Genomic DNA, 24,045 nt, shown 5'->3' with positions numbered 1-24,045 from the left:
ACCACCCTAAACTGCCAAGATGCAGACCAAAATGAAAATATTTTTAATTTCAGGGCGCTGAATGGTTTGGAGAAAGCACTTTTGTGCTAAAGGATACAGCTAAGGACGACAATATTTACTCATCTGGCCTCTCTGTTCCCTTTCCTGGGACCCACCGTCCTTAGCAAACAGCGTTTAATCTCTCACCCTTGACAGTTATTGGAAAAGTTAGAAGTATCTCTTTTTGTTCTGTTCTCTCTCCCTCAAGAGAGAATTCAATGGACATTTAGTGGAGTGACCAGGAAGCTGGCTGCCAAGGATTTCTTGTACCAGGAAGATGGTAATCCAGAGACCTACAGGCTCAATTTTAAGAGGTACCTCAGTCACCTAGGCCAAGGAGAAAACTCTAAATCAAATTCTGTCCCCAAATCCCCTCTGAACCACCAGACATTTAATTATGAGTCCCTTTCAATTTCAAGGACAGCCTGCTGTTAAGTCTTTTTCTCCATTACTACCCAAGTTAAAATGCTGTACGATTTCCCCATTAAAATTACTGTGCTCTGTTTATTACCATAAGACAGAGACCCCTTTAACATCTTGGGGGAGAGAAGTTTCCTTCCTCTGTAATGATTATATCACATTCAAAAGGCAGCCTTTCCAGGGCTGATACCATCTTGTCTTTGTACTCTCAGGGCCTGGCACGGAGCCTGGCACACGGTTAGTGCTTACTAAGTGCTAACTATAGAAATCCATTAATGAGTCTTGCCACTGACAGGTCTTCCTAAGTGTCCTTCCTTTGGGTAGGTTAAAATCAGGACTTCTTGATCTTGACAACTGAAGCTGGGTGACTGTGTTGTGGGGTCTGTCCTGGGATGTTTGGCAGCATTCCTGACTTCTACCCACTAGCTGCATATCCCCAATTGTGACAATCAAAAATGTCTTCAGATACTGCCAGATGTTCCTGGGGGAGGGACGCAGAACTGCCCCCAGAAGAGAACCACTGGCCGAGAGACTGCCTTGCCTTTACACAATCAATGAAGATTAAAAACCAGCACATTCTCATAAAAATCCTCTATCTCTAAACTTTCTCCATTAGGGATTACATTTCTTTTTCTTTCCCCTTCTTTGCCCTGGAGGCAGGTCTGAAAATTTAGGAGCTGTGCCTTCCTACCCACGACCTGTGCCTCTGGGAAAGAGCTGCAGGGTGTACCCCAGAGGCCAATGAAGACCCCATTTTCTCTGGTCACACCCCATCCTATCAAGGAAGCTGAAGCTCACGCAGGACCTCAGTGAACCAGGGAGCACCAGCTAACGCCAACAGCCTCTAAGTGAGATCTCTCTGAGCTTGACTTTCGGAGGTTGTCCGGGTGGACTAGTCATGTAGGCAGGGCGTGGAGGTTTGCTCTTGCACCCCCGAACTGCCAACTCAGCTTTACAGAAACAGTCTCTTTGCCTGTGCCCTCTGTGGGCCTGCTATGACTTATCGTGCCGAGTTCCTCATTCCTCTGCTGGGATCTTCACCTTGAAATCTTGGCAGAGCATCAAAGAGTCGGATGGGAATCTTGGCAGAAGCAAGAGCCACTTATCAACCGCATAACAAGTACAACCTGCTTGGTGTTCAGCTTCACCCTCTCTGCTGCTTTGGGGTGCTGATGAAAACTGTCCCTGTGATTAGGCGCAGACAGCCTTCTGACTTTCATGGGGCGCGGGCAGGTCTTGGTGCCTAATGGAGGTGTTCTCCATGTCTGAGAAATCACACTCTTTTTTTTTTTTTTTTTTTAAACATTACAACACTGCCCTGCAGCGTTGTCCAATGGATATGAGAATAAAACTTGAGGCTCAGAAGCTCTGGGGAACTGAAACACAGCTCTTGATTTGGATAAAAAATAGCAGCACTGCAAAAATGAGAAATCGGAGAGCTCTGGACCAGGCTATCAGCTGATCCCAAGTCCCCAAAGTGTCCTTCTGAATCCCTGGTTAGTGGTAGCATGGGGACTGTCAGGCAGAGGGCAGCTGGTGGAAAATTCCCCACTCTGGTCACCTTAATGAGAGAGACATTCTTGACTGTGTGGCTCAGGTTTCCAGGGAGAAATAGGACGAGCAAAGAAATGGCTTCAATCCCCTCCTTTGGCCTGAGTGGCAGTGTGTGTGTGGCTGTAGCTGGGTACAGAGCAGTGCTCCAGATAACCCTGGTCTGGATTCATCAGCATCAAAAAATCTTGGAGCAGACTGTGCCCACCAGCTCCCTGGCTTTCCGCAGAGAAAGCGTGTTGCTCTTTACGATGCTGACATAGTCAACTTACAAGAATGGATTGGAAGAAAAAGCCCATAAGGCAGTCAGCCTCAGATTAAACAAAAAGGAACTCTGATTCACAACTGCTAGCTTAATGGCAACAGATTCATTTTCTTTGATAGCACTTTCTCTGAAATTGTCACTGCTGGAATTAAAAAACAAAGCCCCTGGCCTTCACTTGCGTTCATTCACCAACTGTTGGGGAGCAGCATCTGCTAAGATCTGGTGCTTCAGTAGCTGCTGAGTATGGGAAGAAGGAGGATGGCTCTTGGCTTCGTGGAACTCATGCTGTGGCTATGAGCTAGCATGAGGTGGAATGATCTAGAAGCTACAGACCAGGGAAGGGCTGGAGGAGCAACGTGCTCAGGAAAGTTCCCTAAAGGGAAGTCGTGCTTGAGCCAAACTCCAAAGGTGGCCCAGGTAAGGGGTTTTAAGCAGAGTAACAAGGTCAGATTTCCTATTAGAAGAAAACTCTTAGGATGGGGAGGAGGGTGTTAATAATTTACAATGTGCCAAACAGAAATAAATCCGGAAATGTTTTGCCAACTGGCTGCTTCTCTTATTCTCTGTCCCTGTCACATTCACAGTACACACAACCCACACAGCCTATAAAACACACTGCTGGTGAGTCCAGACTGTAGCCAGGGATTCTCAGAATCAGATGATGTGGGGTTGGGGGGTCACTGGGAGTCCCACAGACACTCTCTTCCTTAGATTCTATTACAGGCTCCGGATGATTGGATTATGCCTGTAGCCCTTTGTGGTGTGACTGCCAACGGAGGAGGAATTCTCCCAGTGACGCAGGCAGCAGATCCTCTGGAAGTGGGACTGGAGAGTTCACAGGACTGAGCCCCAGGAGGCCCATTTCTTCCACATTCATTAAGCTACCCTAAGACTCTTGATAGGAAGCATTGTGAGCGCTGGACCCAGAGTTCCTTTCATCTGCAGTGACCTCTTTTTCTAGAGCACGGTGTCCTAGCCTTGGCACTACTGACATTTGGGGCCAGATAATTACTGTAAAGGGTGGTCCTGTGCTTTATAGGGGGGTTAGCAGCATCCCTGGCCTTGACACACCAGATGCCAGCAGCACTCCCCAGGTTGTGACAACCAAAACTGTTGTGGGGCAAGCACCCATGCAAAGCAAAGTCATCGCCAGCTGGGAACTGTTCTGAGGGACAGTTTTCCACTCTCCTTTATTTCTGTTCTATTTCTTGACACATCCTCCCTGTGTTCTTCCTCATTCTCTGGACAGTTCTTTGTAGATTGCTGGTGCCTCCTCTGTCTGGTCTCCTTTAAGGCTTAGTCCTTCACCCCATTCCCATTACACTTTATGCCTTCCCCCCCTCTCATCCATTCCCAGGAGTCTAAAAAATTTTCTACATTTTCTTCTCACCAGATACCCTGATTGGTCTCCAGGCCAGATCCCCCACCCAAGGTCCAGACTGGTTGCTCCTCATGCTAGATGTCTCACTGGCTTCACAAAGTCCACCAAGCTTTCTCCAAAACTCATTCCTCTTCTCATCTTCCTATTTCAGTAAACGGAACCCCTTCTACCTGCTGTCTATGCCAGAATCCTTTGGGTCATTTTGACTCCTCTTTTTTTTCTCACCCTTATAGCCCATCTAAGATGGATCCCTGTCAATTCTGTCTTCAAAATATATTTCGAAACCATCTGTCCTCTCTATGTCTGTTGTTAGTACTCTAGTTCAAGTCAGCATGTAACCTAAATAACCAAAAATGCAAATAACTCTACTGACCTCAGTGGTCTCTTGATTTCCATTCTGCCCTTCTCAATGAATTTTCCTTCCAGAGCAATCTTTGGGAAGCATAAATCAGACCCTATGATGCTCTATCTTCCATATCTTCAAAGGGATTTACCGTACTTGAATAAAATCTGTCTATTAAACAGCCCCTTCCTCCTTCATCCCTTTCTTCCCTTGTTTGTCCGTGGCCACTATGTTTGCCTCTTAAACATGTCCCCATGGAGCTGGGTGTGGTGGTGCAAGCCTGTAATCCTAGCAGCTCGGGAGGCTGAGACAGGAGAATCGTGAGTTCAAAGCCAGCTTCAGCAACGGCATGATGCTAAGCAACTCAGCGGGACCCTGTCTCTAAATGAAGTACAAAATAGGGCTGGGGATGTGGCTCAGTGGTTGAGTGTCCCTGAGTTCAATCCCTGGTACCAATAACAACAACAGCAACAGTCACACTGGACCTCTACTTGCTCTGCCCTCCACCTGGAATGATATCCCCAGCTCTTTCATCCTGCAGGTCTCAGCACTGCTGTCATTTCTTCCAGAACATCTCTCCTGAGAGTACCCTCTACTTCCATATTCATGGGGTTTTCCTTTATTGTTTGGCTCCTCTGCTACATTAGAAGTGTCATGAGGGAGGGCCATGAGGGTCTCACTACCATGTATCTGTCTTAATTCAATGAGTACTCCATTAAGAGTTATTGGATGAGTGACCATCTCTCATTTCCTTGGTCAAACTACATGCAGGAAAGAATGCTTCATGGTCCAGGACAGAGGTATGAATATGTCCGTGCATGACTCCATCAAGCACGACAACGGCGCTCCACCAGTGTGAATGGAAAGAAACTTTCCAGGGGTGGTTCTTAGGAGAACAAAGCACAGGGAAGTGAGTCAGGCACCTGGTGACCTTAAGTGAGAACCATTGATTTCTTCATTACCATTCCCTTCCCTATTTATCCCAAGACTTTCCACTGAATCAGAAAAGTGCTCCCTGAGGAATAGGCAGGACCACACCAAAGCATTCTGGGAGGAAGGGCTGAAATTAGTTCAGTTTTCTGGCAACACTGCCTTCCTGGAAGGCACAGAGCTGCTACAGAGGACAAGGTGTCCAGAGGACAGCAGACCCTACATGAAGGAGCCACAGAAAATGACGGGGCCATGGCTTCTACCAATGCTTTTCATATGTTGGGCCCTTCATTGAAAAGCCCAATTAAGCTCCTTGGACTTTGTATGGAACCACAGAAGGCGGGTGGAGCTCTGCTTCACCCTTCTTGCCAGCAGGTCCACAGTTGGGCAGAGAGCGCTTGATTTATTCTTCTTAAAATACACAGGTGTAGTTGGCTGCAGAGTGCAATACAAGCTGATGACATTAACATGCCCAGCCTTTGTGTTGATGGGTATGACCAGCGTGATTCACATCAGCCTCTCCCAGGCCCTTTAAGGGACAGCAGCTGGAGAGCCATGAGCCTGCAATTAAGCAGCTACACATCTCCCAGGATCAGGCAAAACTTTTCTATCCAAACGTATCCCAGAATGTGAGGGCAAACAAATCTGAACCACACTGGAGCCCAGTTGGAATTCTCTTTTTAACAGGATTATTTGTAACATCTTCTATGAGCCTTAATGAATCTGAGGGAAGAGTTTCAAGGTCTGTGTGTTACAGCTCAAGGACGAGTCTGGGGCCCTGATTCCAAACATATTGTGATTGGCTGCATGTTGCTAAACAACAAAAATAGCCCTGCATCTGTTGTCATTGCAGGGCTGGGACGTTATTTACAGGCGGGTCACTCAAGTTCCGTCAGCAGCCATTAATAAAATACTAAGAGGATATAAATGGTGACTTACACCAACAAGTAAAATCAAGAGGGAGAACTGGGCAAAGGGCGAATTCTGGCAGGGTGGAAATCAGAGGGAAAGAGTCTCTTAAATGTATTTTCAGCCAAGAAGAAAGGAGAAGGCCTTCTGAAGGTGCTTGCTATTTTGAGAGAAAGGTTCTAGACCGTCATGAGCAGTCAAAAGTTTTGAGGATTGTTTGAGAATTTTTTTTTAAAAAAATGTTAAAACCCAAAAGATAAAAATAAAATATAGCTCCTGCCCTGGCAGAGCATGTGGGTGGAGATTCAGGCTGCTGTTTTTCAGAGGCCAGTGTGTTAGATGGCTCAGCCCTGTGAACATCAATGTGGCCCAGATGGACAGCAGAGTTGGGCAGACAGGAAAGCTAATGGAAAGTGATTGGCAGGTAGGCCAGTAACGGGCCCTGAGGAGCAGAGACCTAATTTTGAGACCCACAGTAAATAACCCAGCAAGATGGGAGACCAAACTAAAGCCACACAAAGACAGATGGAAGGATCCCTGGAGAGGAGGCACTTGAATCCCTGTTGAATGAATGAATAAATGAATGAATGAATGAATGAATGAATGAATGGGTCAGTCGATCTCTTGTACATGTTCTCCATCTATCACTCACCTCGGATTCTTTGTAGTAGCGTTCTGGAATTTCATCACAGGCAATATCAATAAAGCAAACTTCTCTCTCTAGGTCTTTGGCTTCATTGTCAAAAATCTGAAAGGACAGAGCAACATATCAAAGGTTAGCAATGCCAGAAGAAATCCCCCAAGGTTGCCTGAGGCAGAATAACACCCCTCAGAGCATCGTCACATGGCTCAGTGCCCCAGGCTGGTGCTTTCACCTGCCACAGAATGTGCGAGAATCATAAGGCATCATAAAAGGCTTTTATTCATCACTTAGGTTTTGTCACCTCAGAGGCAGGTGTGGCATCCATCACCGCTTGGTGAGGGGTAGAAGAAAAAGTGGTCTGTTTTTAGAAGATTAAGAGTGAGGAGATAAATCTCTTCCAAGAACCTCTTCCAAAACTGCAGTCTGCTGATTTTTTTTTTTTTTTTTTTTTTTTTTTTGGCATTTAATCTGAACAGGGGGAAGTGAAGAGGCTGGAAAGGGGCTGGTTAGATTTGAGACAAACAGCAGTGATATGCCTAAATTTTTAGAGGAAAAAAATGTGCGTGTGTTTTCATTATTTTTTTTAAAAGAGAGAGAGAGAGGGTGGGGGAGAGAGAGAGAGAGAGAGGAGAGAATTTTTAAAATATTTATTTTTTTTTTTAGTTTCCGGCTGACACAACAACTTTGTTTGTCTGTGGTGCTGAGGATCGAACCCGGGCTGCACGCATGCCAGGCGAGCGCGCTACCGCTTGAGCCACATCCCCAGCCCTTGATTAATTTTTTTACATATAGTAATTTTACAAAAATTAAAGATCAGCAGAAAAAAAAAGATCAGCAAAAAGAAGATTAAACATAATCCCACTGCCCAAGGATAAATATGTGTATTTTTATTGACCATTAAGAGTATGATTTCTTTGGTACATGTAGGGGCGACAAGGTGTAGCTTGGTAAGATACTTAGATGGCTCCCTGCCAGTCTATTCTAGGTTTCACGGGTCCAGAATCTCCATTAATTGGAAAAAAGAAAAAGAAAAAAGAATATACATATAGAAATTTTGGCAGAAAGACTAAGTTCCCCTAGATTTCCCCCTTGCCATTTTTCTGGTCTAAAGGGATGAGTATGCTTCCGAAGGACAGTAAACAGATTGTGCTTGGAAAACCACTTCACCCGTAGAGGCAGTTGTAACCGCACCCCCATCTCACTGCTGAGCTAGCTCCTGCAGGGAACCACCAGTTAACACTAATTATATCAGACTCTTCAGAGGAGAATGGAATATTTAGGATGGGTGATGCCTAAGTGTACAGTCTTGAAAACTGGTGCCGGTTAATCACATGATCTCCCACAAGACGGCACCTGAAGGACCCTTCACTGCTGTACTCTTCTTGGTTTGCTTAAGAGGAAAGTACTGGTCCTTTCTGAAAGCTTTCTGAATAATATTTGTGCTGATAATTATTCCCCAACTCTGTTATTTGCTCTATCGCCTATTTTCTTCTAAAATGTTTGGAGGCTACTTGGGCAAATCTCTTCAGACTCCCTAGTCTGACCTTTTCTTTAAAGGCAGAGAAAGCTCGAGTCTTACCAGCCCCGATTCCTTCCGCTGCCACTTCAAGCCAAGTGCTTTGGGATACTCCTAAAGTGTTTGGGAGGGACAGGTGGATTGCTCGAAAAGAAACAGGAAGCAAACAAGTTCATGGTTGAGTGCAGAAATAAGTTGTCCTAGATGTTTTTTCCCCTCTCATTCTCTTTCATCTCTCTAAGGGTGAGCCAAGAGAAGAAAGGCATATACCTCATTAAGAACACAAAAACAAGCCAGGCACGGTGGCGCATGCCTGTAATCCTAGTGACTCTGGAGGCTGAGGCAGGAGGATCACTAATTCAAAGCCAGACTCAGCAAAAGTGAGGCACTAAGCAACTCAGGGAGACCCAGTCTCTAAATAAAATACAAAATAGGACTGGGGATGTGGCTCAGTGGTTGAGTGCCCCTGAGTTCAATCCCCAGTACAAACAAAACAAAACAAAACAAAACAAAAAAAAACCAAAAAACAAAACAAAACAAAACAACAACAAAAAACCACCCCCCGAAAAAAAGGGGGGTGGTTTTTTGTTGTTTCCCCAGAAGGGAATGAGCTCCTAGAGAGTAAATCACATATGGGATTCTGCTGGGTATGGTAGTGCACACCTGTCATCCCAGCTACTCAGGAAGTTGAGGCAGGAGGATCACAAGCTTGAGGCCAGCCTCAGCAACTTGGAGAGACATTGTCTCAAAATGAAAAATAACAAGGGTTGGGATATAGCTCAGACGTAGAGTGCCCCTGGGTTAAATCCTCAGTACTAGGAAAAAACAAAAACAAACCCCCCAAAATGATGGGATTCAAAGAAAGGGAAATAATCAGATGTTGGGGTGGGGGTGTTGACAGCTTTTACCTAATTTAATTCAAACTTTTTTTGTTACCCATTATTCCGGTGGTCACAGGTATATTTAGACCTCTCAGGTCTAAATCCACTTTCAATCTCTGCTCTGACATAACCAACTGGAACCTCCTAATGCTCTCTCCCCTCTAGAGTGCATATCACCATAAGCCTTGTCAGTAGAGGGCACTGGAGGGACACTGCAGGGAGAAGGGGACTCTTCAGGTTTGGATCCTGGAGGCTGTGGGGTCTGGGAGTGGGGATAATCAGTGATACTCTGCCCCAGGTGTGTGTCTGGAGGGCAGAGTTAGCCGGTGACCCTGCAGCCTGACCTGGTTCTGGGAACCAGCTGACCATGGCCCTCCTGATGCAGGCACGGTGCCCTTCAGGCCTTGCACTGGCACAGTGCCCTGACTTCCTCCACACACCTGTCCACCAGCCTCACCTTGCCCATGCCTGGGAAAGCTTTTTGCTGTCAGTGAGTATGAACCAGCTCGGATTCAGGCAACCTGGTGAACTTCTCCCCCATCCTGTGGGTGACAACCGCACCTCTCCAGTGATGCCCCGGCCATGGGAAGGGGCACCTTCCACCTGGGTCCTTCCTTAGGTAATCTCTTAGCTAGAGAGTACCCTTCTCTTGACATCTTTAGAACTGCTCCCATCAAAAGTAAATAATTCCTTATATTCCTTCCTTCTGTTCAAATTATTGTGTGGCCTCTGTCTCCTGATTGGGCCCTGATTGATACACTCATTGCATACAAGTGCCGTCCTAGGCTTTAAGGACTAGAAAGACAGGGAGGGCTGAGTTCCTCCCCTTAAAAAGTTACCACCATGTGGGAGAGACAGTCTGGGTGCAGTGGCACATGCCGTAATCCCAGTGACTAGGGAGCCTAGGCAGGAGGATCACAAGTTCAAAGCCAGCCTCAGCAACTTAGTGAGCTCCTAAGCAACTTAGTGAGACTCTGTCTCAAAATAAAGTATAAAAAGGGCTAGGGATGTGCTCAGTGGTTAAGCACCTCTGGGTTCAATCCCTGGTTGCTTTTTTTTTTTTTTTTAAAGACAGAATAAAGTACATTCTGCAAAAGAAAACGCTGACAAGCTAGGGAGATGAGCCAGGAGAAGCTCAGAATGGAGGGGAGTCCCCAGGATCCAGGCTCCAGAACCAGGCTCCTCCATGATAAAAGGCTTTCTCTTAGCATCCAACTGAGGAGACAAATAGTCTACCATGATTTTCCTTCTTTTTTTCTAGAATGATGACATCTGAATCTGGTTCTCTTCCTGCTACTTATAAAATATATATCCCGGGCAGCCATTGCTTAGCGTGGCCCTAAGACTTGGCGTTCTTCTTCTTCCTTTTTGAACAACTAAGGTTGCAGCTGACTCTACTTAGGCACCACCTCTGGACAACCCTGGTCTCCTTTGTTAATATGATCTTAATTTGTGCCAAAGTCCATGAGACTCCAGGCAAGGGAAAGTTGCATTAGTTAAACTCTGCAGAGACCACTTCAGGGTAGGGTTTCCATCACCTGAACAAAGTCACACATACACACAATCACTTTGAGGACCTCAACATCCTCTTCGGGTGTGAGATTACAGAGTCTAAATCTCCAATAAATTATGAATCTCCTAGTTATTTGAGATTTTTAGGAGTTGCTCATAGGTGCTCAATAAATAGTTGAAGAGTGGAAGGCATTTTTCTTCAGCTTCCCAAAGCAGGAATATTGCTTACTTCTTGATCTTGGTTTGAGTTCCATTTCCTTATTGGTAAGCACTATAATTTTCCATAATTCTCAATATAGGGCTCGACACAGAGTGGAAACCTGCTAGCATGGGGCTGATGGATCCTACACTGGAAATCGAGAGAGCAGAGTTTGAATTCACTTATCTTCTCTGTGTAATCTTAGCCAAGTCCTGCATCTTCTTTGGGTTTTTATTTCCATGTCTGTCAAATAAAAAGCTTAGTCTATGGATTGGGGACATAGCTCAGAGGTAGAGCACTTGCCTGGCATGTGTGAGGACCTGGGTTCAATCCCTACCTCCGAGAGTAATAGGGCAAGCTGAGTTTAGCTGGATGGGTTTGAGGAAGGTGTATCTCTCTAGAGGGTTCAACCACTTTCTTCTGATTCTCAAAGAATCTGTGGACCTATTGAGGTTGAAATCAAGTGACCCAGATGACCACTAAAATTTCTTCCAGTTAAGTCTGTGACGTTGAGTGACACCTGTGTTACATTAGTCTCCTATGTTTTGCTCTGTGGCTTGCTCCTTTCCTGCTCCCGCACCCCACAGGCAGCCAACTTGGGTGATGGATACAGGGGCTGCAACCAGGAAATGGGAAGTGGAGCTGGTCAGGGAGTGGTGTAACTGGAGGGCACAGCCGGGTGAAACCGGCTAATCTTCATGCCCAGTTCAGGGCAGGATCCAGAATGAAGCCAACTCTGCCACAGAGGCTTACCCAGGACCCAAAGGAAAATACTTAGCCAAAGTATTTATTTGAGCTTCCTCAATGGGGAGAGCAGCAGCTGTCAGAGTTCTCGTCCACCACAACCCCTTTGAGGTATTTTTCCAATATAAATTGTAGTAACATTCCCATCTTTGTGTATTTGTCACACATATTCTATTAGTATTTTTTCATTGCTATAATGAACTACCTGAGGCAGGTTAACTTTATAAAGAAAAGTGGTTCATTTAGCCACAGTTCTGGAGGTTCAAGGTCATGGCACTGGCTTCAGCGTGGCTCTAGGGAGGACCTCATGGTAGATGGCAGGAATAGGTGTGAGAAGGAGAGATCACATCACCAAACTAAGCCAGAGGGAGAGACTGGAGTTTTTCAGGACATGGCCCCTGTTGATTTAAGGGCCTTCCATTAGGTCCTTCCATTTTATAGGATCCATCCTCTATTGACACTGCCACCTGGGGGCTAAGCTTCCAACAAGGGACATACTGAAGCCATTGCAAAAGTATTTATCCTCTTCCTTTCTTGTCTCTATCCACACATCATCTGTAGTGGATTTCGGTGCCAATCTGGTTGACTGCCCTGACCTCTACCCACACCAGGGAGTGAGTGCTCAAGAAGACAAACTCCTTTTAATATGAACTGCGCAATACTACAATGAGGAAGCAAATATGAAGACATACTATCTTACAGATTAAAAAAAGGGAGCAATTCTCCTTTTTTTGTAAAGCATTATGAACAGTAAGTATCAAGTATCTTAAAAAAAAAAATCTTCATGGGGCTGGGATTGTGGCTCAGAGGTAGAGCACTCGCCTAGCATGCACAGGCCCTGGGTTCCATCCTCAGCACCACATAAAAATAAATGAATGGAATAAAGAAAGGTATTGTATCCAACTAAAAAAAAAGTTCTTCATACATTTTGACTTAGTAAGCTTACAGTTTGAGGATTTATTATAAGAAACTTGAATAAAGAAAAAGTTTATGCACAAAGATTTTCACTGTGACATTATTATAATGGCAAAGGGGAGAAGCAAGGGAAGGGAGGAAGAGAGAAAAAAAAAGAGTTTAAATATCCCACTATGGGAGAATGGCCATGGAAATCAGGATCAATCCATCTCATGAACTAGAATGTGCTCTGTGATCATAAGTAGAAAAACATTGATAAACATGGAATGTGTTTCCACAATACTCTAGATTTCTACTTGAACACAGGTGTCTTTGGAGATTTTGAAATCTCGTTTTACTTCTAGCTTTGTTTTCTAGATTTTGTGATGTCTCTTCTAGCTTTGTTTTCTAGATTTTGTTACAGTCCATCTACCTGGGATAGCTCTTATGTAAGTCCACAATGCACAATCCTGACAATCATAGATTCTGCAGCCCCCTTCTCTACAATAGTTAACTTTCATGGTTTAAGATCCAATCTGCGATGGGAATCCTCTGTACTTTCACACAATTTCGTTATGAACATAAAAGTGCTCTAGAAAATAAAGTCTATTGTTTCTAAAAAATTGAGATAGGAAAAAAAAATGGTTCAAGCTTATGGCAGTTTGAATTTTATCCTCCTACCATACGCCTGAGCACCTGAGGACACAGGGCGGAGGTGACCGATTAGCAGGGATTTTGAGAGATATCTACCAATCACTTTGTTTTATGCTTGGGATATGGTAAAAGGACAAAGAGGCCTGTTAAGCTAAGTGGCTGTTCTCCTCTATGATAACTTTATTTTCAGCATTTGAGAAGCAATTAACTAAGACATACCAAGAAAGGACAGGGTCAGCAAGAAGGCACACTGACAGCAGAGTTGTTGCTTCAACACTGCTTTCATTCTAATGCTCTGCATTTGCAGAGTGGCCATTGGTTTGGTAGAGGAAAGGCGATCTGGTAGCTGGCTAATGTTTTAAGCCTATAGGGCTAGAATTGGTTCATGGTTTATGGATTCTCATCTAATAAATATCCAGTTGGAAAGAGCCATGAAAAAAAGTAAAGAAAAAAGTCCAGGTTATCACCGACCAAGTCCACCATGTCATGACTCTCTTGCTACTGGCATTCTCATGGCGAAGCAATTCAAAGGTGAATCCAACCCAGGAACGTTTCAACCTGTCTTCCACATGGCCGTTAAGCCAGGATGAAAAGGATAGTCATCTTTTGACTCTTTAAAAACATTTTCTGTTTTCTAGAACCAAGTGGGGTAGTTGCTACTTGTTCTGTAGATAGAATTACGTAAGGATGGTGCTCTGAAGAAAGGAAGAAGCTGGGTGGCCGGCAATCAATGAGTTTGCAAATATTTGTGAAGTACCTACTAACTGTTCAACACTGTGTGCCTCTTAAATGTGTAAGATAAAGTCCACCCTCACAGGGGCTTAAGATTTTGTAAAGACTAGATTTAATGCAAGATGTAACAACTAGGTGTGGGTCCAGCTACTCAGGAGCAGGAGGATTGCAAGTTCAAAGCCAGCCTGGGCAACTGAGACTCTATCTAAAAAAAAAAAAAAAAAAGAAAGAAAGAAAGAAAAATTGATTTAAGTAACAATGCTATACAAAATAAAATGTTATTTTTTTTAAATATATTTTTTTAGTTGTACATGGACACAATGCCTTCATTTTTTATTATTTATTTAATGTGGTGCTGAGGATGGAACCCAGTGCCTCACCCACATTAGGCGCGCACTCTACCACTGAGCCACAACCCCAGCCCCAAGATATGTTATTAAAGTACTGTCATCTTTTGGTAGCCCGGGTAGCCTAAAAGTTGGTCCCAGCACCCCCTTTGGATGCTCAAATCCCTCATATAAAATGGCATAATATTTACCCATAACAAACACATCTTCCCATATACTTTAATAAATCATCTATACATTATTTTTTTAAGTTGTTAATGGACCTTTATTTTTTATTTATTTATATGCAGTGCTGAGAATCAAACTCAGTGCCTCACACATGATAGGTGAGAGCTCGGCCACTGAGCCACAACCCCAGCCTCCCTCTCTATATTATTTTTAATGCCTAATACAATGCAAATGCCATGCAAATAGTTGTTGTATTATATTGTTAGGCAATAAAAAAAATCTGTACATGTTTAGGGCAGATGTAATTTTTTTTTTCAAATATTTTCAACCTGCAGTTGGTTGCCTTGGCCGATGTAGAACTTGGAGACACAGAGGGTCGATGCACTAGCACTAAAAGGTGTGCTTCAGACAGGAGCGCTTTAGTGCAAATTCAGCCAGGAGGGAAATGAACACAGATCCAAGGTGGCCCAGGCCCAGGATACTTGTCATACTTCTAGAGCTGGGGGCCCTGGAGGTGCCTGAAAAGAAATGGCCCCAGACCCCCTCCTGAACTGACCTTGGTCTTGGAGCAGAATGAGAGCCCCATCTGGCAATCCAGTGGGAGGTGAACTGCTTTTATTTTAATCCTCATCAAATGTTCCACTCGCCAAAGGCTTTAGGGGTATTAAGGCTGAGTAAGGAAACTCATCCCCAGGGCTTGGCCGGATTGAATGAGAGCTGGGTAAACGTCAGTGCCTCTCTGGAGAGTGCCCAGGTGGGCGTCATCATTAGGCCTTCGGTGCAGAAGGGAAAACTGGTTTCTAAATGCCAGCAGGGAGTGGCAAAGCAGACTGAAGCCTGAGAGTGTCAGAGAAAACCCTGCCCGAGGTGGTGGTGAGGAGCTGCAGGGCGGGCAGGGTGGGTGGCCTCTGGGATCTCTGCGTTTTCCTTGTGCTGCCCCTGTCCTTCACGGACAGCTCAATTACCTTCCAGTGGATTAGGTTTCAGGGAATTTTATTTCTAATTTTTTACTTTTCTTTTTTCTTTTTTTTTTTAAAGAGAGAGTGAGAGAGGAGAGAGAGAGAGAGAGAGAGAGAGAGAGAGAGAGAGAGAGAGAGAGAGAGAGAGAATTTTTAATGTTTTTTTTTTTTTTTTATTGTTTAGTTCTCGGTGGACACAACATCTTTGTTGGTATGTGGTGCTGAGGATCCAACCCGGGCCGCACGCATGTCAGGCGAGCACGCTACCGCTTGAGCCACATCCCCAGCCCCTTTACTTTTACTTTTTCTTGGGGTGGTGCTGTGGCTCAAACCCAGGGCCTCCTGCAAGCTGGGCAAGTGCTCTACCACTGGGCTACACCCCCTGCCCCAATTTTTTAAAATACGTATTTTTAATTGACATATAATGAGTGTGCTCATTGTTGGGGCACAGTGTGACATTTCAATACATGTTTACAGTGTGTTATGATCCTAGCAGGGAGATGGCACATCCATCCTCTCAAACCTTTATCATTTCTTTGTGTGGGAACATTCAAAACCCTCTCTGATAGCTATTTGGTCAACCATAGCTACCCTACTGTGTGCTACAGAACGGAGGAAATTATTCCTACTATTCAACTTGGGGTTGGCATTTTAACAAAGCTCTAAATAGACCTTGGGAAGAAGGAACTTTGCAAGAATCCTCTTTCCAGAGAGCTGTCTCTGGGCCCAGGTTACCTTCAGGATGTCTCCGTGGAATTCGGGAAGGAAGCAGAGGGTGTGAGGGTGGGGTGTGAAGTGGTCACAGGAACACTCCTGAGGGGACAGAGAACCAGGCTGATCCAGGGAGTGGAAAAATGGCCCAACAGGCCCACCATACATGAGATCCCACTGGGGAGGGTTAGGGGAGGGCAAGGGGAGGGCAAGTAGAGCTCTCCCAGGAAGGCTGGAGCCCCTGGTGGTGGGACAGGGGGGGAATCAGAGATGAGTGTGGAGTGAGGTGGCTGTCCTCGGCCCTGGCTGCAGGAGTTCTGGGTGTCTTCCTCAGCTCCCCGGTGATAACCACGGCAGGCGGGCACACGCCGGGGACGGCCAGGGCTGCCCAGAGGGATGCTGAGCCCCAGGGGACGAACTGGCAGTGGAGAGAGGATACCAGAGGGAGGTCCTCGGAGACCAAGAAGCAAGAGTAGAAAAGAACTCCCACATCTGAGTCATGAGGAGGAAGCAGATTTTAAAACCTGGGGTAGTCACGGTGGCAGGACAGGAGGCTTGTCCGTTATGATTGTCACTACTGATGCTGCTCTCTATCGGTTTAAACTAATTTAACACCTAAACAGAACTCTGTGCCAGGAAGGCTTGGGGCACCCAGAAACCAGTGGAGGACCCCAAATTGCTCAGTCTGGCCTCTGGGGGTGAAGCTACACAGAAAGCACCTCCTCCAGAGTTCTTTTCCCCTCTGGTTTCGTGGAACCAGATGTTTTTAACTTGAAAAACAGTCGAGTACAGGGAAGAAATCAGCAATCATCCATGAAGGCAGTTAGACACCTAACTCTAATCCTTTGAGTGAGGGACAGATAAAATTATTAAACCGATTCTGGATACAGAATCAAGGGCCACTTTGTCATTTGCCAAATACAAATCACAACTCAACACCTTTAATAAGATATGGTGATCTGTCCCTGCCCTAGAAACATTATTTTTTTCATTGATTTTTTGAATGTGTATGGATTTCATGAATTTTAATGCACATATGGATCCTGTAACCACCACTACAATGGGGACACAAAACTGTCCCATTACCCAAGAACCTGCTTTGTAGTTATACCCTCCTCCCACCCCAGTTCCTGGCAATCACGGATCTGTTTTCTAACTCTGTGGTTTTGTCTTTTTAAGAATCTCAGACAGCGACTGCAGGTGTAGCTCAGGGGTAGAACACTGGTTCATCATGCCTAAGACTGGGTTTAATTCTCAACATTGCAAAAAAGAAAAAAGAAATAAAGAAAAAGAAAAAAATAATTTGAGACAAATGGAATCATCCAGAATGTAGCTTTTGAGACAGGCTGTTCTCACTCACTCAGTACAATGATGCTTAGATCCATCCTGGATGCAGGACAATAGATGTGCATCAAATTCATTCGTTTTTAGTACTAAGTGATATGTGTGGATGCTTAACCACTGAGTCACATCCCCAGCCCTTTCTTATTTTTTTATGTTGAGACAGGATCTTTTTTTTTTTTTTTTTAAAGCATCAGAAATTTATTGGTTGCTCAAAGAGACAGGATCTTGCTAAGTTGTTTTAGGGCCTCACTAAGTTGCTGAGGCTGATTTTGAACTTGCAATCCTCCTGCCTCAGCCTCCTGAGCTGCTGGGATATGAAGTGTATGCCACTGTGCCCGGTGATGCTGGGCAGTTCGTTTATCCGTTCCTAACAATCTATTTCTGGAAGAATTTATGGACAGGTTTTTGTGTGAACACCAGTTTTCATTTCTCTAGAGTCAAAACTCAGGAGTAGGATTTCTAGGTTGTATGCTGTGTGTTGATTCTTCCTTCAATACAGAGGTGTTGATCTTCCTCTAGTAGGTTGAATAGTGTTCCCTCCCCAACTCATGTCTGCTAGGAACCTCAAGGGTGACCTTATTTGGAAAAAGAATCATTGCAGATATAGTAAGTTAAGGATCCTGGGCTGAAATCCTGGATAGAGGGTGGCCCCTAAATCCAACGGCAGGTGACCTTACAAGAAGAGGAGATGGGGCTGGGGTTGTAGCTCAGTGGTAGAGCGCTTGCCTCACACTTGAGAGGCCCTGGGCTTGATCCTCAGCACCACATAAAATAAATAAAAATAAAGACATTGTGTCCATCTACAACTAAAAAATATTTTTTTTAAAAAAAGAAGAGGAGGTGATGCAGACATAATGAAGACACAGGGCAGTTGGCACAGGGAGAACAGCGTTGTGTAAAGACAGAGGCAGAGGCTGCAGTGATGCAGCCACGAGCCAAGGAGCTCCTGGGGCCACCACCAGGTGGGAGAGGCAGGAAAGACGGCCCTCACCCCACCACCTGGCCCCAAGTTCAACTTCTCGCCTCTAGAGCTGTAAGTGCTCACTTCTACTGTTTCAAGCCTCCTGGTAGTGTCATTTGTCATGGCAGTTTAAGAAATGATGAGGACCCTTTCTTCCTTCCCTAGGTCAAGATGGGGCTCTCCCAGCTCTGGAGCCAGGGAGGCTGCCCCCCGCCCCAGGCCTTCACCAGTGTTCAGGCAGAAGACAGGGTGGGAGAATTTGAGAAGAACACATGAATGTAGTGTTCAGAGGGACCAATGGTAGATGTGTCCTTTCCCTTTCTCCCCCTTCCCCCACAAGGTCACAGAAAATTCAAAATAACAGACAGAAACCTGACAACAACAATGTATCCAAGAGACAGGACAGGAATAACTTAGGGCATGGCTTGTGGGTGAAGTTCAAAAAAAATTTTTTAAAAAGTATCCAATAGCAGCACCTGGGGGGAGCATGGGGACAATAAGATAAAAGAGGAAAGAATGTCTGGGAAAGTGCCAGGGCAGAGACCCAAGGGTAAAAGAGGAGAACAGTGGGTATGAATGCACAGCGTGGTTCCTTTGAGGAAAGGGACACTTCTGTTCTATCCCCTGTGTCTAAAAAGAGTTCCAGCAAACCAGGAGGAGGACTGAGAACTATTTCATGCCATGACCTGAAGCCCCACGCAGGGTACTGGGATGATCTGGGGCTCACTGGGCTGAGATGAAAGATGAGAAAGAATGTTCCAGACCATAATCAAAGTGGCATAGTGACCGATGAGAGAAAGATTCTGTTTGGAAAAACAACGCTCTAATCAGGTGCTCTAGGTCGTGGCAACTAATTATGAGGACAGAGAAGTACACTAAAGCCATACAGCAGGGTCACAAATGTTACAATCCCATCCATTTATGAAACAGGCTTTTAAAGGCACAAAAAAAACACTTCTAAGTTTTGGTTCCCAGCGCAGCTGTGACAAGGCTCCTTTCAGAAGCTTGGTCTAATTTCGGTGCAGAGTTGCTTCAATCCAAATTCCTCCTCTGGGCTGCAGCCTCCTTTGGACATGGACTCTCTCAGGAGATCCGGCCAACACCTCCCACGTGTGGGTGCAGATATTGGCACTGGAGCGGGTGCACGGTTTCCCCGCAGTAGGATCAATAATTCCTCCAAAAATAAGTCTAAGAAGCTGTGCTTAAAATAGTCCCAATTTCTCCCAGTTCGTTCTTATTTTAATTCGCAAGGTGGTCTCTGGGAACCAGAACTGCTGGTTTCCTCTAAGGCTGACAGACTGATATTGAATCTGGAAGTGTTCCCAGGCCCACATGGGGCCAGCCTTTAATGGTTCCATGTTTGGTGTCTGCCTCTTCCAGGTGACTTTGATCTCCTCCTCCCCAAAACTTTTTATTTTGGAGCCTAAACAATGAATCCTTTGCTCAAAGAGGCAGAATTCCTCACAGAAAAATTACAAGTACATGCTTTTCCCTACCTCAGCGTTGAGGGAGGAGGAGGAGAGTAACATGGGACAGATGGCTTGCTGAGGCCTGTGGGTGATGCAGCTACAGAGCCAGAGGGCAACGAGGCCAGCAGCTGGCTTGCTGGAGGCCAGAGGACTTCCTTCTCTTGTTTGCCAAACAACCATCCTGAGGTCTTTTGTGGCCTGAGTCTCCTTCCAGCTCATTCCTGGCGAACCTCTCTGGACAAAACAATGGAACGGGCGCTGGCCCAAAACCACTTAAGAATCATAAGAGATTGCATCTACTGTCAGAAAAAACAAATCAAGGAACAAACCATTAAGCTTCCTGGTAGGTGGTGTTTTGTTTGGTGTTTCCGTCCATGTGCAAGGGTTGTAAATACCTCTGGAGTCAAAGCTAAGAACTATGAAACGCCTCCTGGCAGGGCTACACAATAGGCCCCCATCCCAGGCAGCTGTGGAAGGTACCAGAAAGAGTTTCCCAGCATGGGGAAGATAGGCTTGGGTCAGCAGGTGGGAAGGTGACCGGCTTCTAGGGCTCTTCGCAGGGCTATGGTACAGTGAGGTCCTGGGCTCTTGTCCTAGCCTGTCAATTCTGTCCTCCCACAAACTCTGCGGGGAGGATCCTGCCACTGCTTCAATGGACCAGCTCTCAAATTTGGTTTTGTGAATCCACTTTGGGCTGTTTCCTATATCATTTTTAAAAGACAAGTTTTTCTTTTCTCCTTTTTCCTTATGAAAATCATACCTCTTTATGGGCTGGGGCTGTGGCTCGGTGATAGAGCGCTTGCCTAGCACATGTGAGGCCCTGGGTTCCATCCTCAGCACCATATAAAAATAAATAAATAAAATCAAGTTATTAAAAATAATTTAAAAATAAATCATAACTCTTTATTATGGAAAAGTAAAGTAAGAAAACTGTATAGAGTAAATAACCGTGTGGCGGCCACAAGCCTGCAGACCTGGGTTTAAGGGGCTCCGCTGCATGGCTAGGTGATCTGGTCACCCTACAGAGAATGACTGGACCTTAATTTTCTGGTTTGTACAGTGAGAGCAGGACTGGCTCTACCCTACATGGGCAGTAGTAAGGATTCAGTGCCACAAAGCAGGGAAAGCCTACTTTATTTTGGCCCGGCCATGGTAAGTGCCAGACAATGTTATAATGAGGAAAAATCACCCACAAGCCCTTTTAAAGTCTGAATTGCATTTTACTCTATGGCTCTTCACAGAAAACAAACCATTTTTCCCACTCTTTAAGACTTTTATCTTTTTTTTCTCCTGCTATGTTGTTAATAATGCTATAGTAAAACTTATAATAAAATGTTAACTTTTGATTGCTAATGACCTAGTCAATCTCTTGGATACCTGACACTTTCCCTCAAGTCCAGGTCTGTTGATGTCCAATGACTACACCAATCTCTGGTGTGACTCAAAATCAACACATTCAAAACCACATTTATCATCTCTACCTCAACCCTTTGACTCTAAGGTTTTAGGCTGTTCTTCCTTGGGGTCCTTTAATCTCACAAGGTAGAAACCTGGCATCATCTAATGCTCTTATTTCTTCCTCATTCTCCCATCTGGTCAAGCACTAAGTTCTGTTTGTTCCACTGCTTCTACATCTCACCAATCCATCTTCCTGACAGCCCTTTAATCTTCATCTCACGCGGACAACTGCAGACTCCCAACTTTCTTTCCCTTGAGGCTGATATCTCCATCCATCCATCCACCCATCCATTCATTCATCCATTATCCACTTATCCATTCAATCAATGCACCTGCCCATGAATTTTCTTTCCAATAGACTAGCCTAGTTTCTTCAATGTTCCTATAACATATCAGTTTACGGTGGAATTCCTGGCTCCATGACTTACAATTTGTGTGACCCTAGAAACTACTCTGGGCTTCCATTTTTGAAAGTGGGCACTCTGTGTCCTATCTCCTCATTGAACAGTTGGGACCTGGTAAGATAATGGGTGTGCAGGTGCTCTGCAAAGTCCCAGATGTTACACAAAGGCCTGGGCTTAGAGTACCTACCTCCACACATCAACTCATCTAGAAAGTTCTCCCTTCTCACTTCGGAGTTCTGGGTAGGATTCCCTTCCCCCTAAGAGCCTCAAGCTACATCACCATGCCCCACTTACTGTTTCAATGTCCCTGTGCACTGGCTCTTGCTCCTCCTTTGCCCTGAGGCTCTTCCCACCCCACCTGCTTGGAATGCACCAACTCATCTCAGTATCACAGTGACTTTCTGGATCATCTTTTAGTAAAGCAACAATGTGTACCATGAATATGCTTTGGGGGAAACATGTGGTTACAGTTTCATTCTTGGGCTCCCAAAGGACCCAACTCATATCTCCCTGATGGTATCACCAGGAGAGTGCAACCTCTTGTAGGAGGTTTATCTCAATAGGTGCTACTTTTGTTAAATTAAGGGGTCATATATTATTAACATTCCAGGAAAGGTTGAACAATTATTTGTTAACTACAAGCTTTTTGTTGTTGTAGTTTTTTGTTTTGTTTTGTTTTCTTTTGTGCTGGGGATTGAGCGCAGGGCCTGATCCATAATATGCATGTGTTATACCACTGGGTTACACATCCACAATTCCAATTCCAAGCTTTTAAATAAGGTCAAAGGTAGCAAGTAGTAACAGGCCTATTGTGAATTTTGTTTTAAAAAACATTCATCCTTCAACCTGGGGATCCAAAATAAATGTCTTGGTTATATCGGTTTAGGTAGATGTCTGGACATGGCAGATGAAATAAATTTAATGGGTGACAGCAAAAGTCTTTGATTTTGCTGAATTCTGCAAGTCTAGACAGATAGCATCCCAGGGTTCCAGCAAGAGGACAGCCACTGCTGAAGTGACATTAAATGCCCACAAGCACATGTGGCTTTGGTATCTCATATGTAAATAAAAGCTTAACACATTTTATTGTTTTTTTTTTAAATTTTATTTTTTGCTGATGTTGAACTTAACCGTTAAATACTGTGAGCTTTAAATCTTAACACTGGCATTTGTTAGTTGGTAATCAATTCATTGTTGTCTCCTACCAGATGATATCTTGTGAGCCAACAAGTAGCAGCAGACGTCAAAGTTCAGAAAAAAAATTGTGAAGGAAAAAAGTGAAGTTCAGATAAAGCCCGCCCACTATTTCTCAAAATCAGGGAAAACAAAACAAAACAAAACAAAAAACTAGGAGTAGAACCACCAGATGACTCAGCTATCCCACGGCTAGGTATATATCCACAAGATCTAAAATCAGAATACTGTAGGGACGCAGCCACACACATCAATGTTTACAGCAGCACAATTCACTATAGCCAAGCTACGGAGCCAACCTCGGTGCCCTTCAACAGATGAATGGATAAAGAGAATGCGGTATGTATACATAGTGGCGTATTACTCAGTCATCAGGAATGAAATTATGGAATTTGCCAGTAAATGGATGGAACTGGAGACTCTCAGGCTAAGTAAAATAAGCCAGACTCAGAAAGCCACAGTGGTCAAGTGTTTTCTATGATTTGGTGAAACTAGTACAAAATAAGGGGGGGTGGGGTGGGGGAGGAGAAATAAAGAGAAAGAGAGAAAGGGAAAGGAAGGGGATTCCATCCAAATAGAAGAAAGATGGTTGGACTAGATGAAGGGACTGAGCGGGAGGGAGGAGCGAGAGGGGATAAGGGAGGAACAGCAGATGAATCTGTCCTGACTCTCCTGTGTACACCTGTGAATACGCCACAGTGACTCTCACCATCACTTATATCCACACGACACTAACAATTAAAAAAAATCTACAAGTAAATAGCAGAAAAATCAGTAGAGGGACGGGAACAGGGGGAGGGACGAGGGAAGGGAAAGGGGAAACAATTGGGATGGAAACAGAGCAAATTATATTCCATGCTTTTATAATTATGTCAAAATGAATCCTAACATTATACATTATACTTTCAAATTGAATTTGAGTCAGAAGAGTTTGAGAAACATGCCCCAACACCAAGGATCACAGAGCCCGAGGGGCAACTTAAGTTCCTCACCGAGGACATGCCCTTCCAGCACGTTCTAAATAGTACGACCTGTTTATGTGCACCCAAATCACCCAAATCACCAAATCGCTTGTTTAAATGCAGGTTCTGATTTAGTGGGTCTGGGGGGGAAGCCTGGGATTCTAACAAGTTCCCAGGTAATGCTGATGCTGAAGATTCTAGAAACATCCAACATTTCAGGAGTATAGTTTGAGGCTAGGAAATGGAATAGTGGAAGTACAAAGAAAAGTGGTGTTCAGGTGACACAGGATCTTGGGGGCCAGGTTCTGGAATTTTATCTAGCAATGGCAGCTACTGTGGAAGGGGTCTAAATGGATGGGTTTAGTGAGAGACTGCCCTAAAAAGAGGCGAGGGCCTTAAACAAGGCCTCAGTAGTTGAGTGGAGAAGTGGGATGGATGTACCATTTAAGAGGTCA

The 24,045-nt window shown here is 44.7% G+C and overlaps 1 protein-coding gene across 1 annotated transcript in view; it reads right to left on the bottom strand.

Moving 5' to 3' along the window:
* Pitpnc1 (phosphatidylinositol transfer protein cytoplasmic 1) overlaps positions 1-24,045 on the bottom strand; it is a 254,378-nt gene that overhangs the window by 42,417 nt on the left and 187,916 nt on the right. Inside the window, exon 6 of the mRNA XM_005328225.5 lies at positions 6,491-6,586. Within this exon, the coding sequence (XP_005328282.1) occupies positions 6,491-6,586 (96 nt within the window). The remainder of the gene's footprint in view (positions 1-6,490; positions 6,587-24,045) is intronic.

This window comes from Ictidomys tridecemlineatus, chromosome 3, assembly GCF_052094955.1.
Source record: "Ictidomys tridecemlineatus isolate mIctTri1 chromosome 3, mIctTri1.hap1, whole genome shotgun sequence".
Taxonomy (NCBI): Eukaryota; Metazoa; Chordata; class Mammalia; order Rodentia; family Sciuridae; genus Ictidomys; species Ictidomys tridecemlineatus.
Note: the sequence above shows the minus strand (reverse complement) of the source record. Positions and strands in the feature narration are given on the sequence as shown.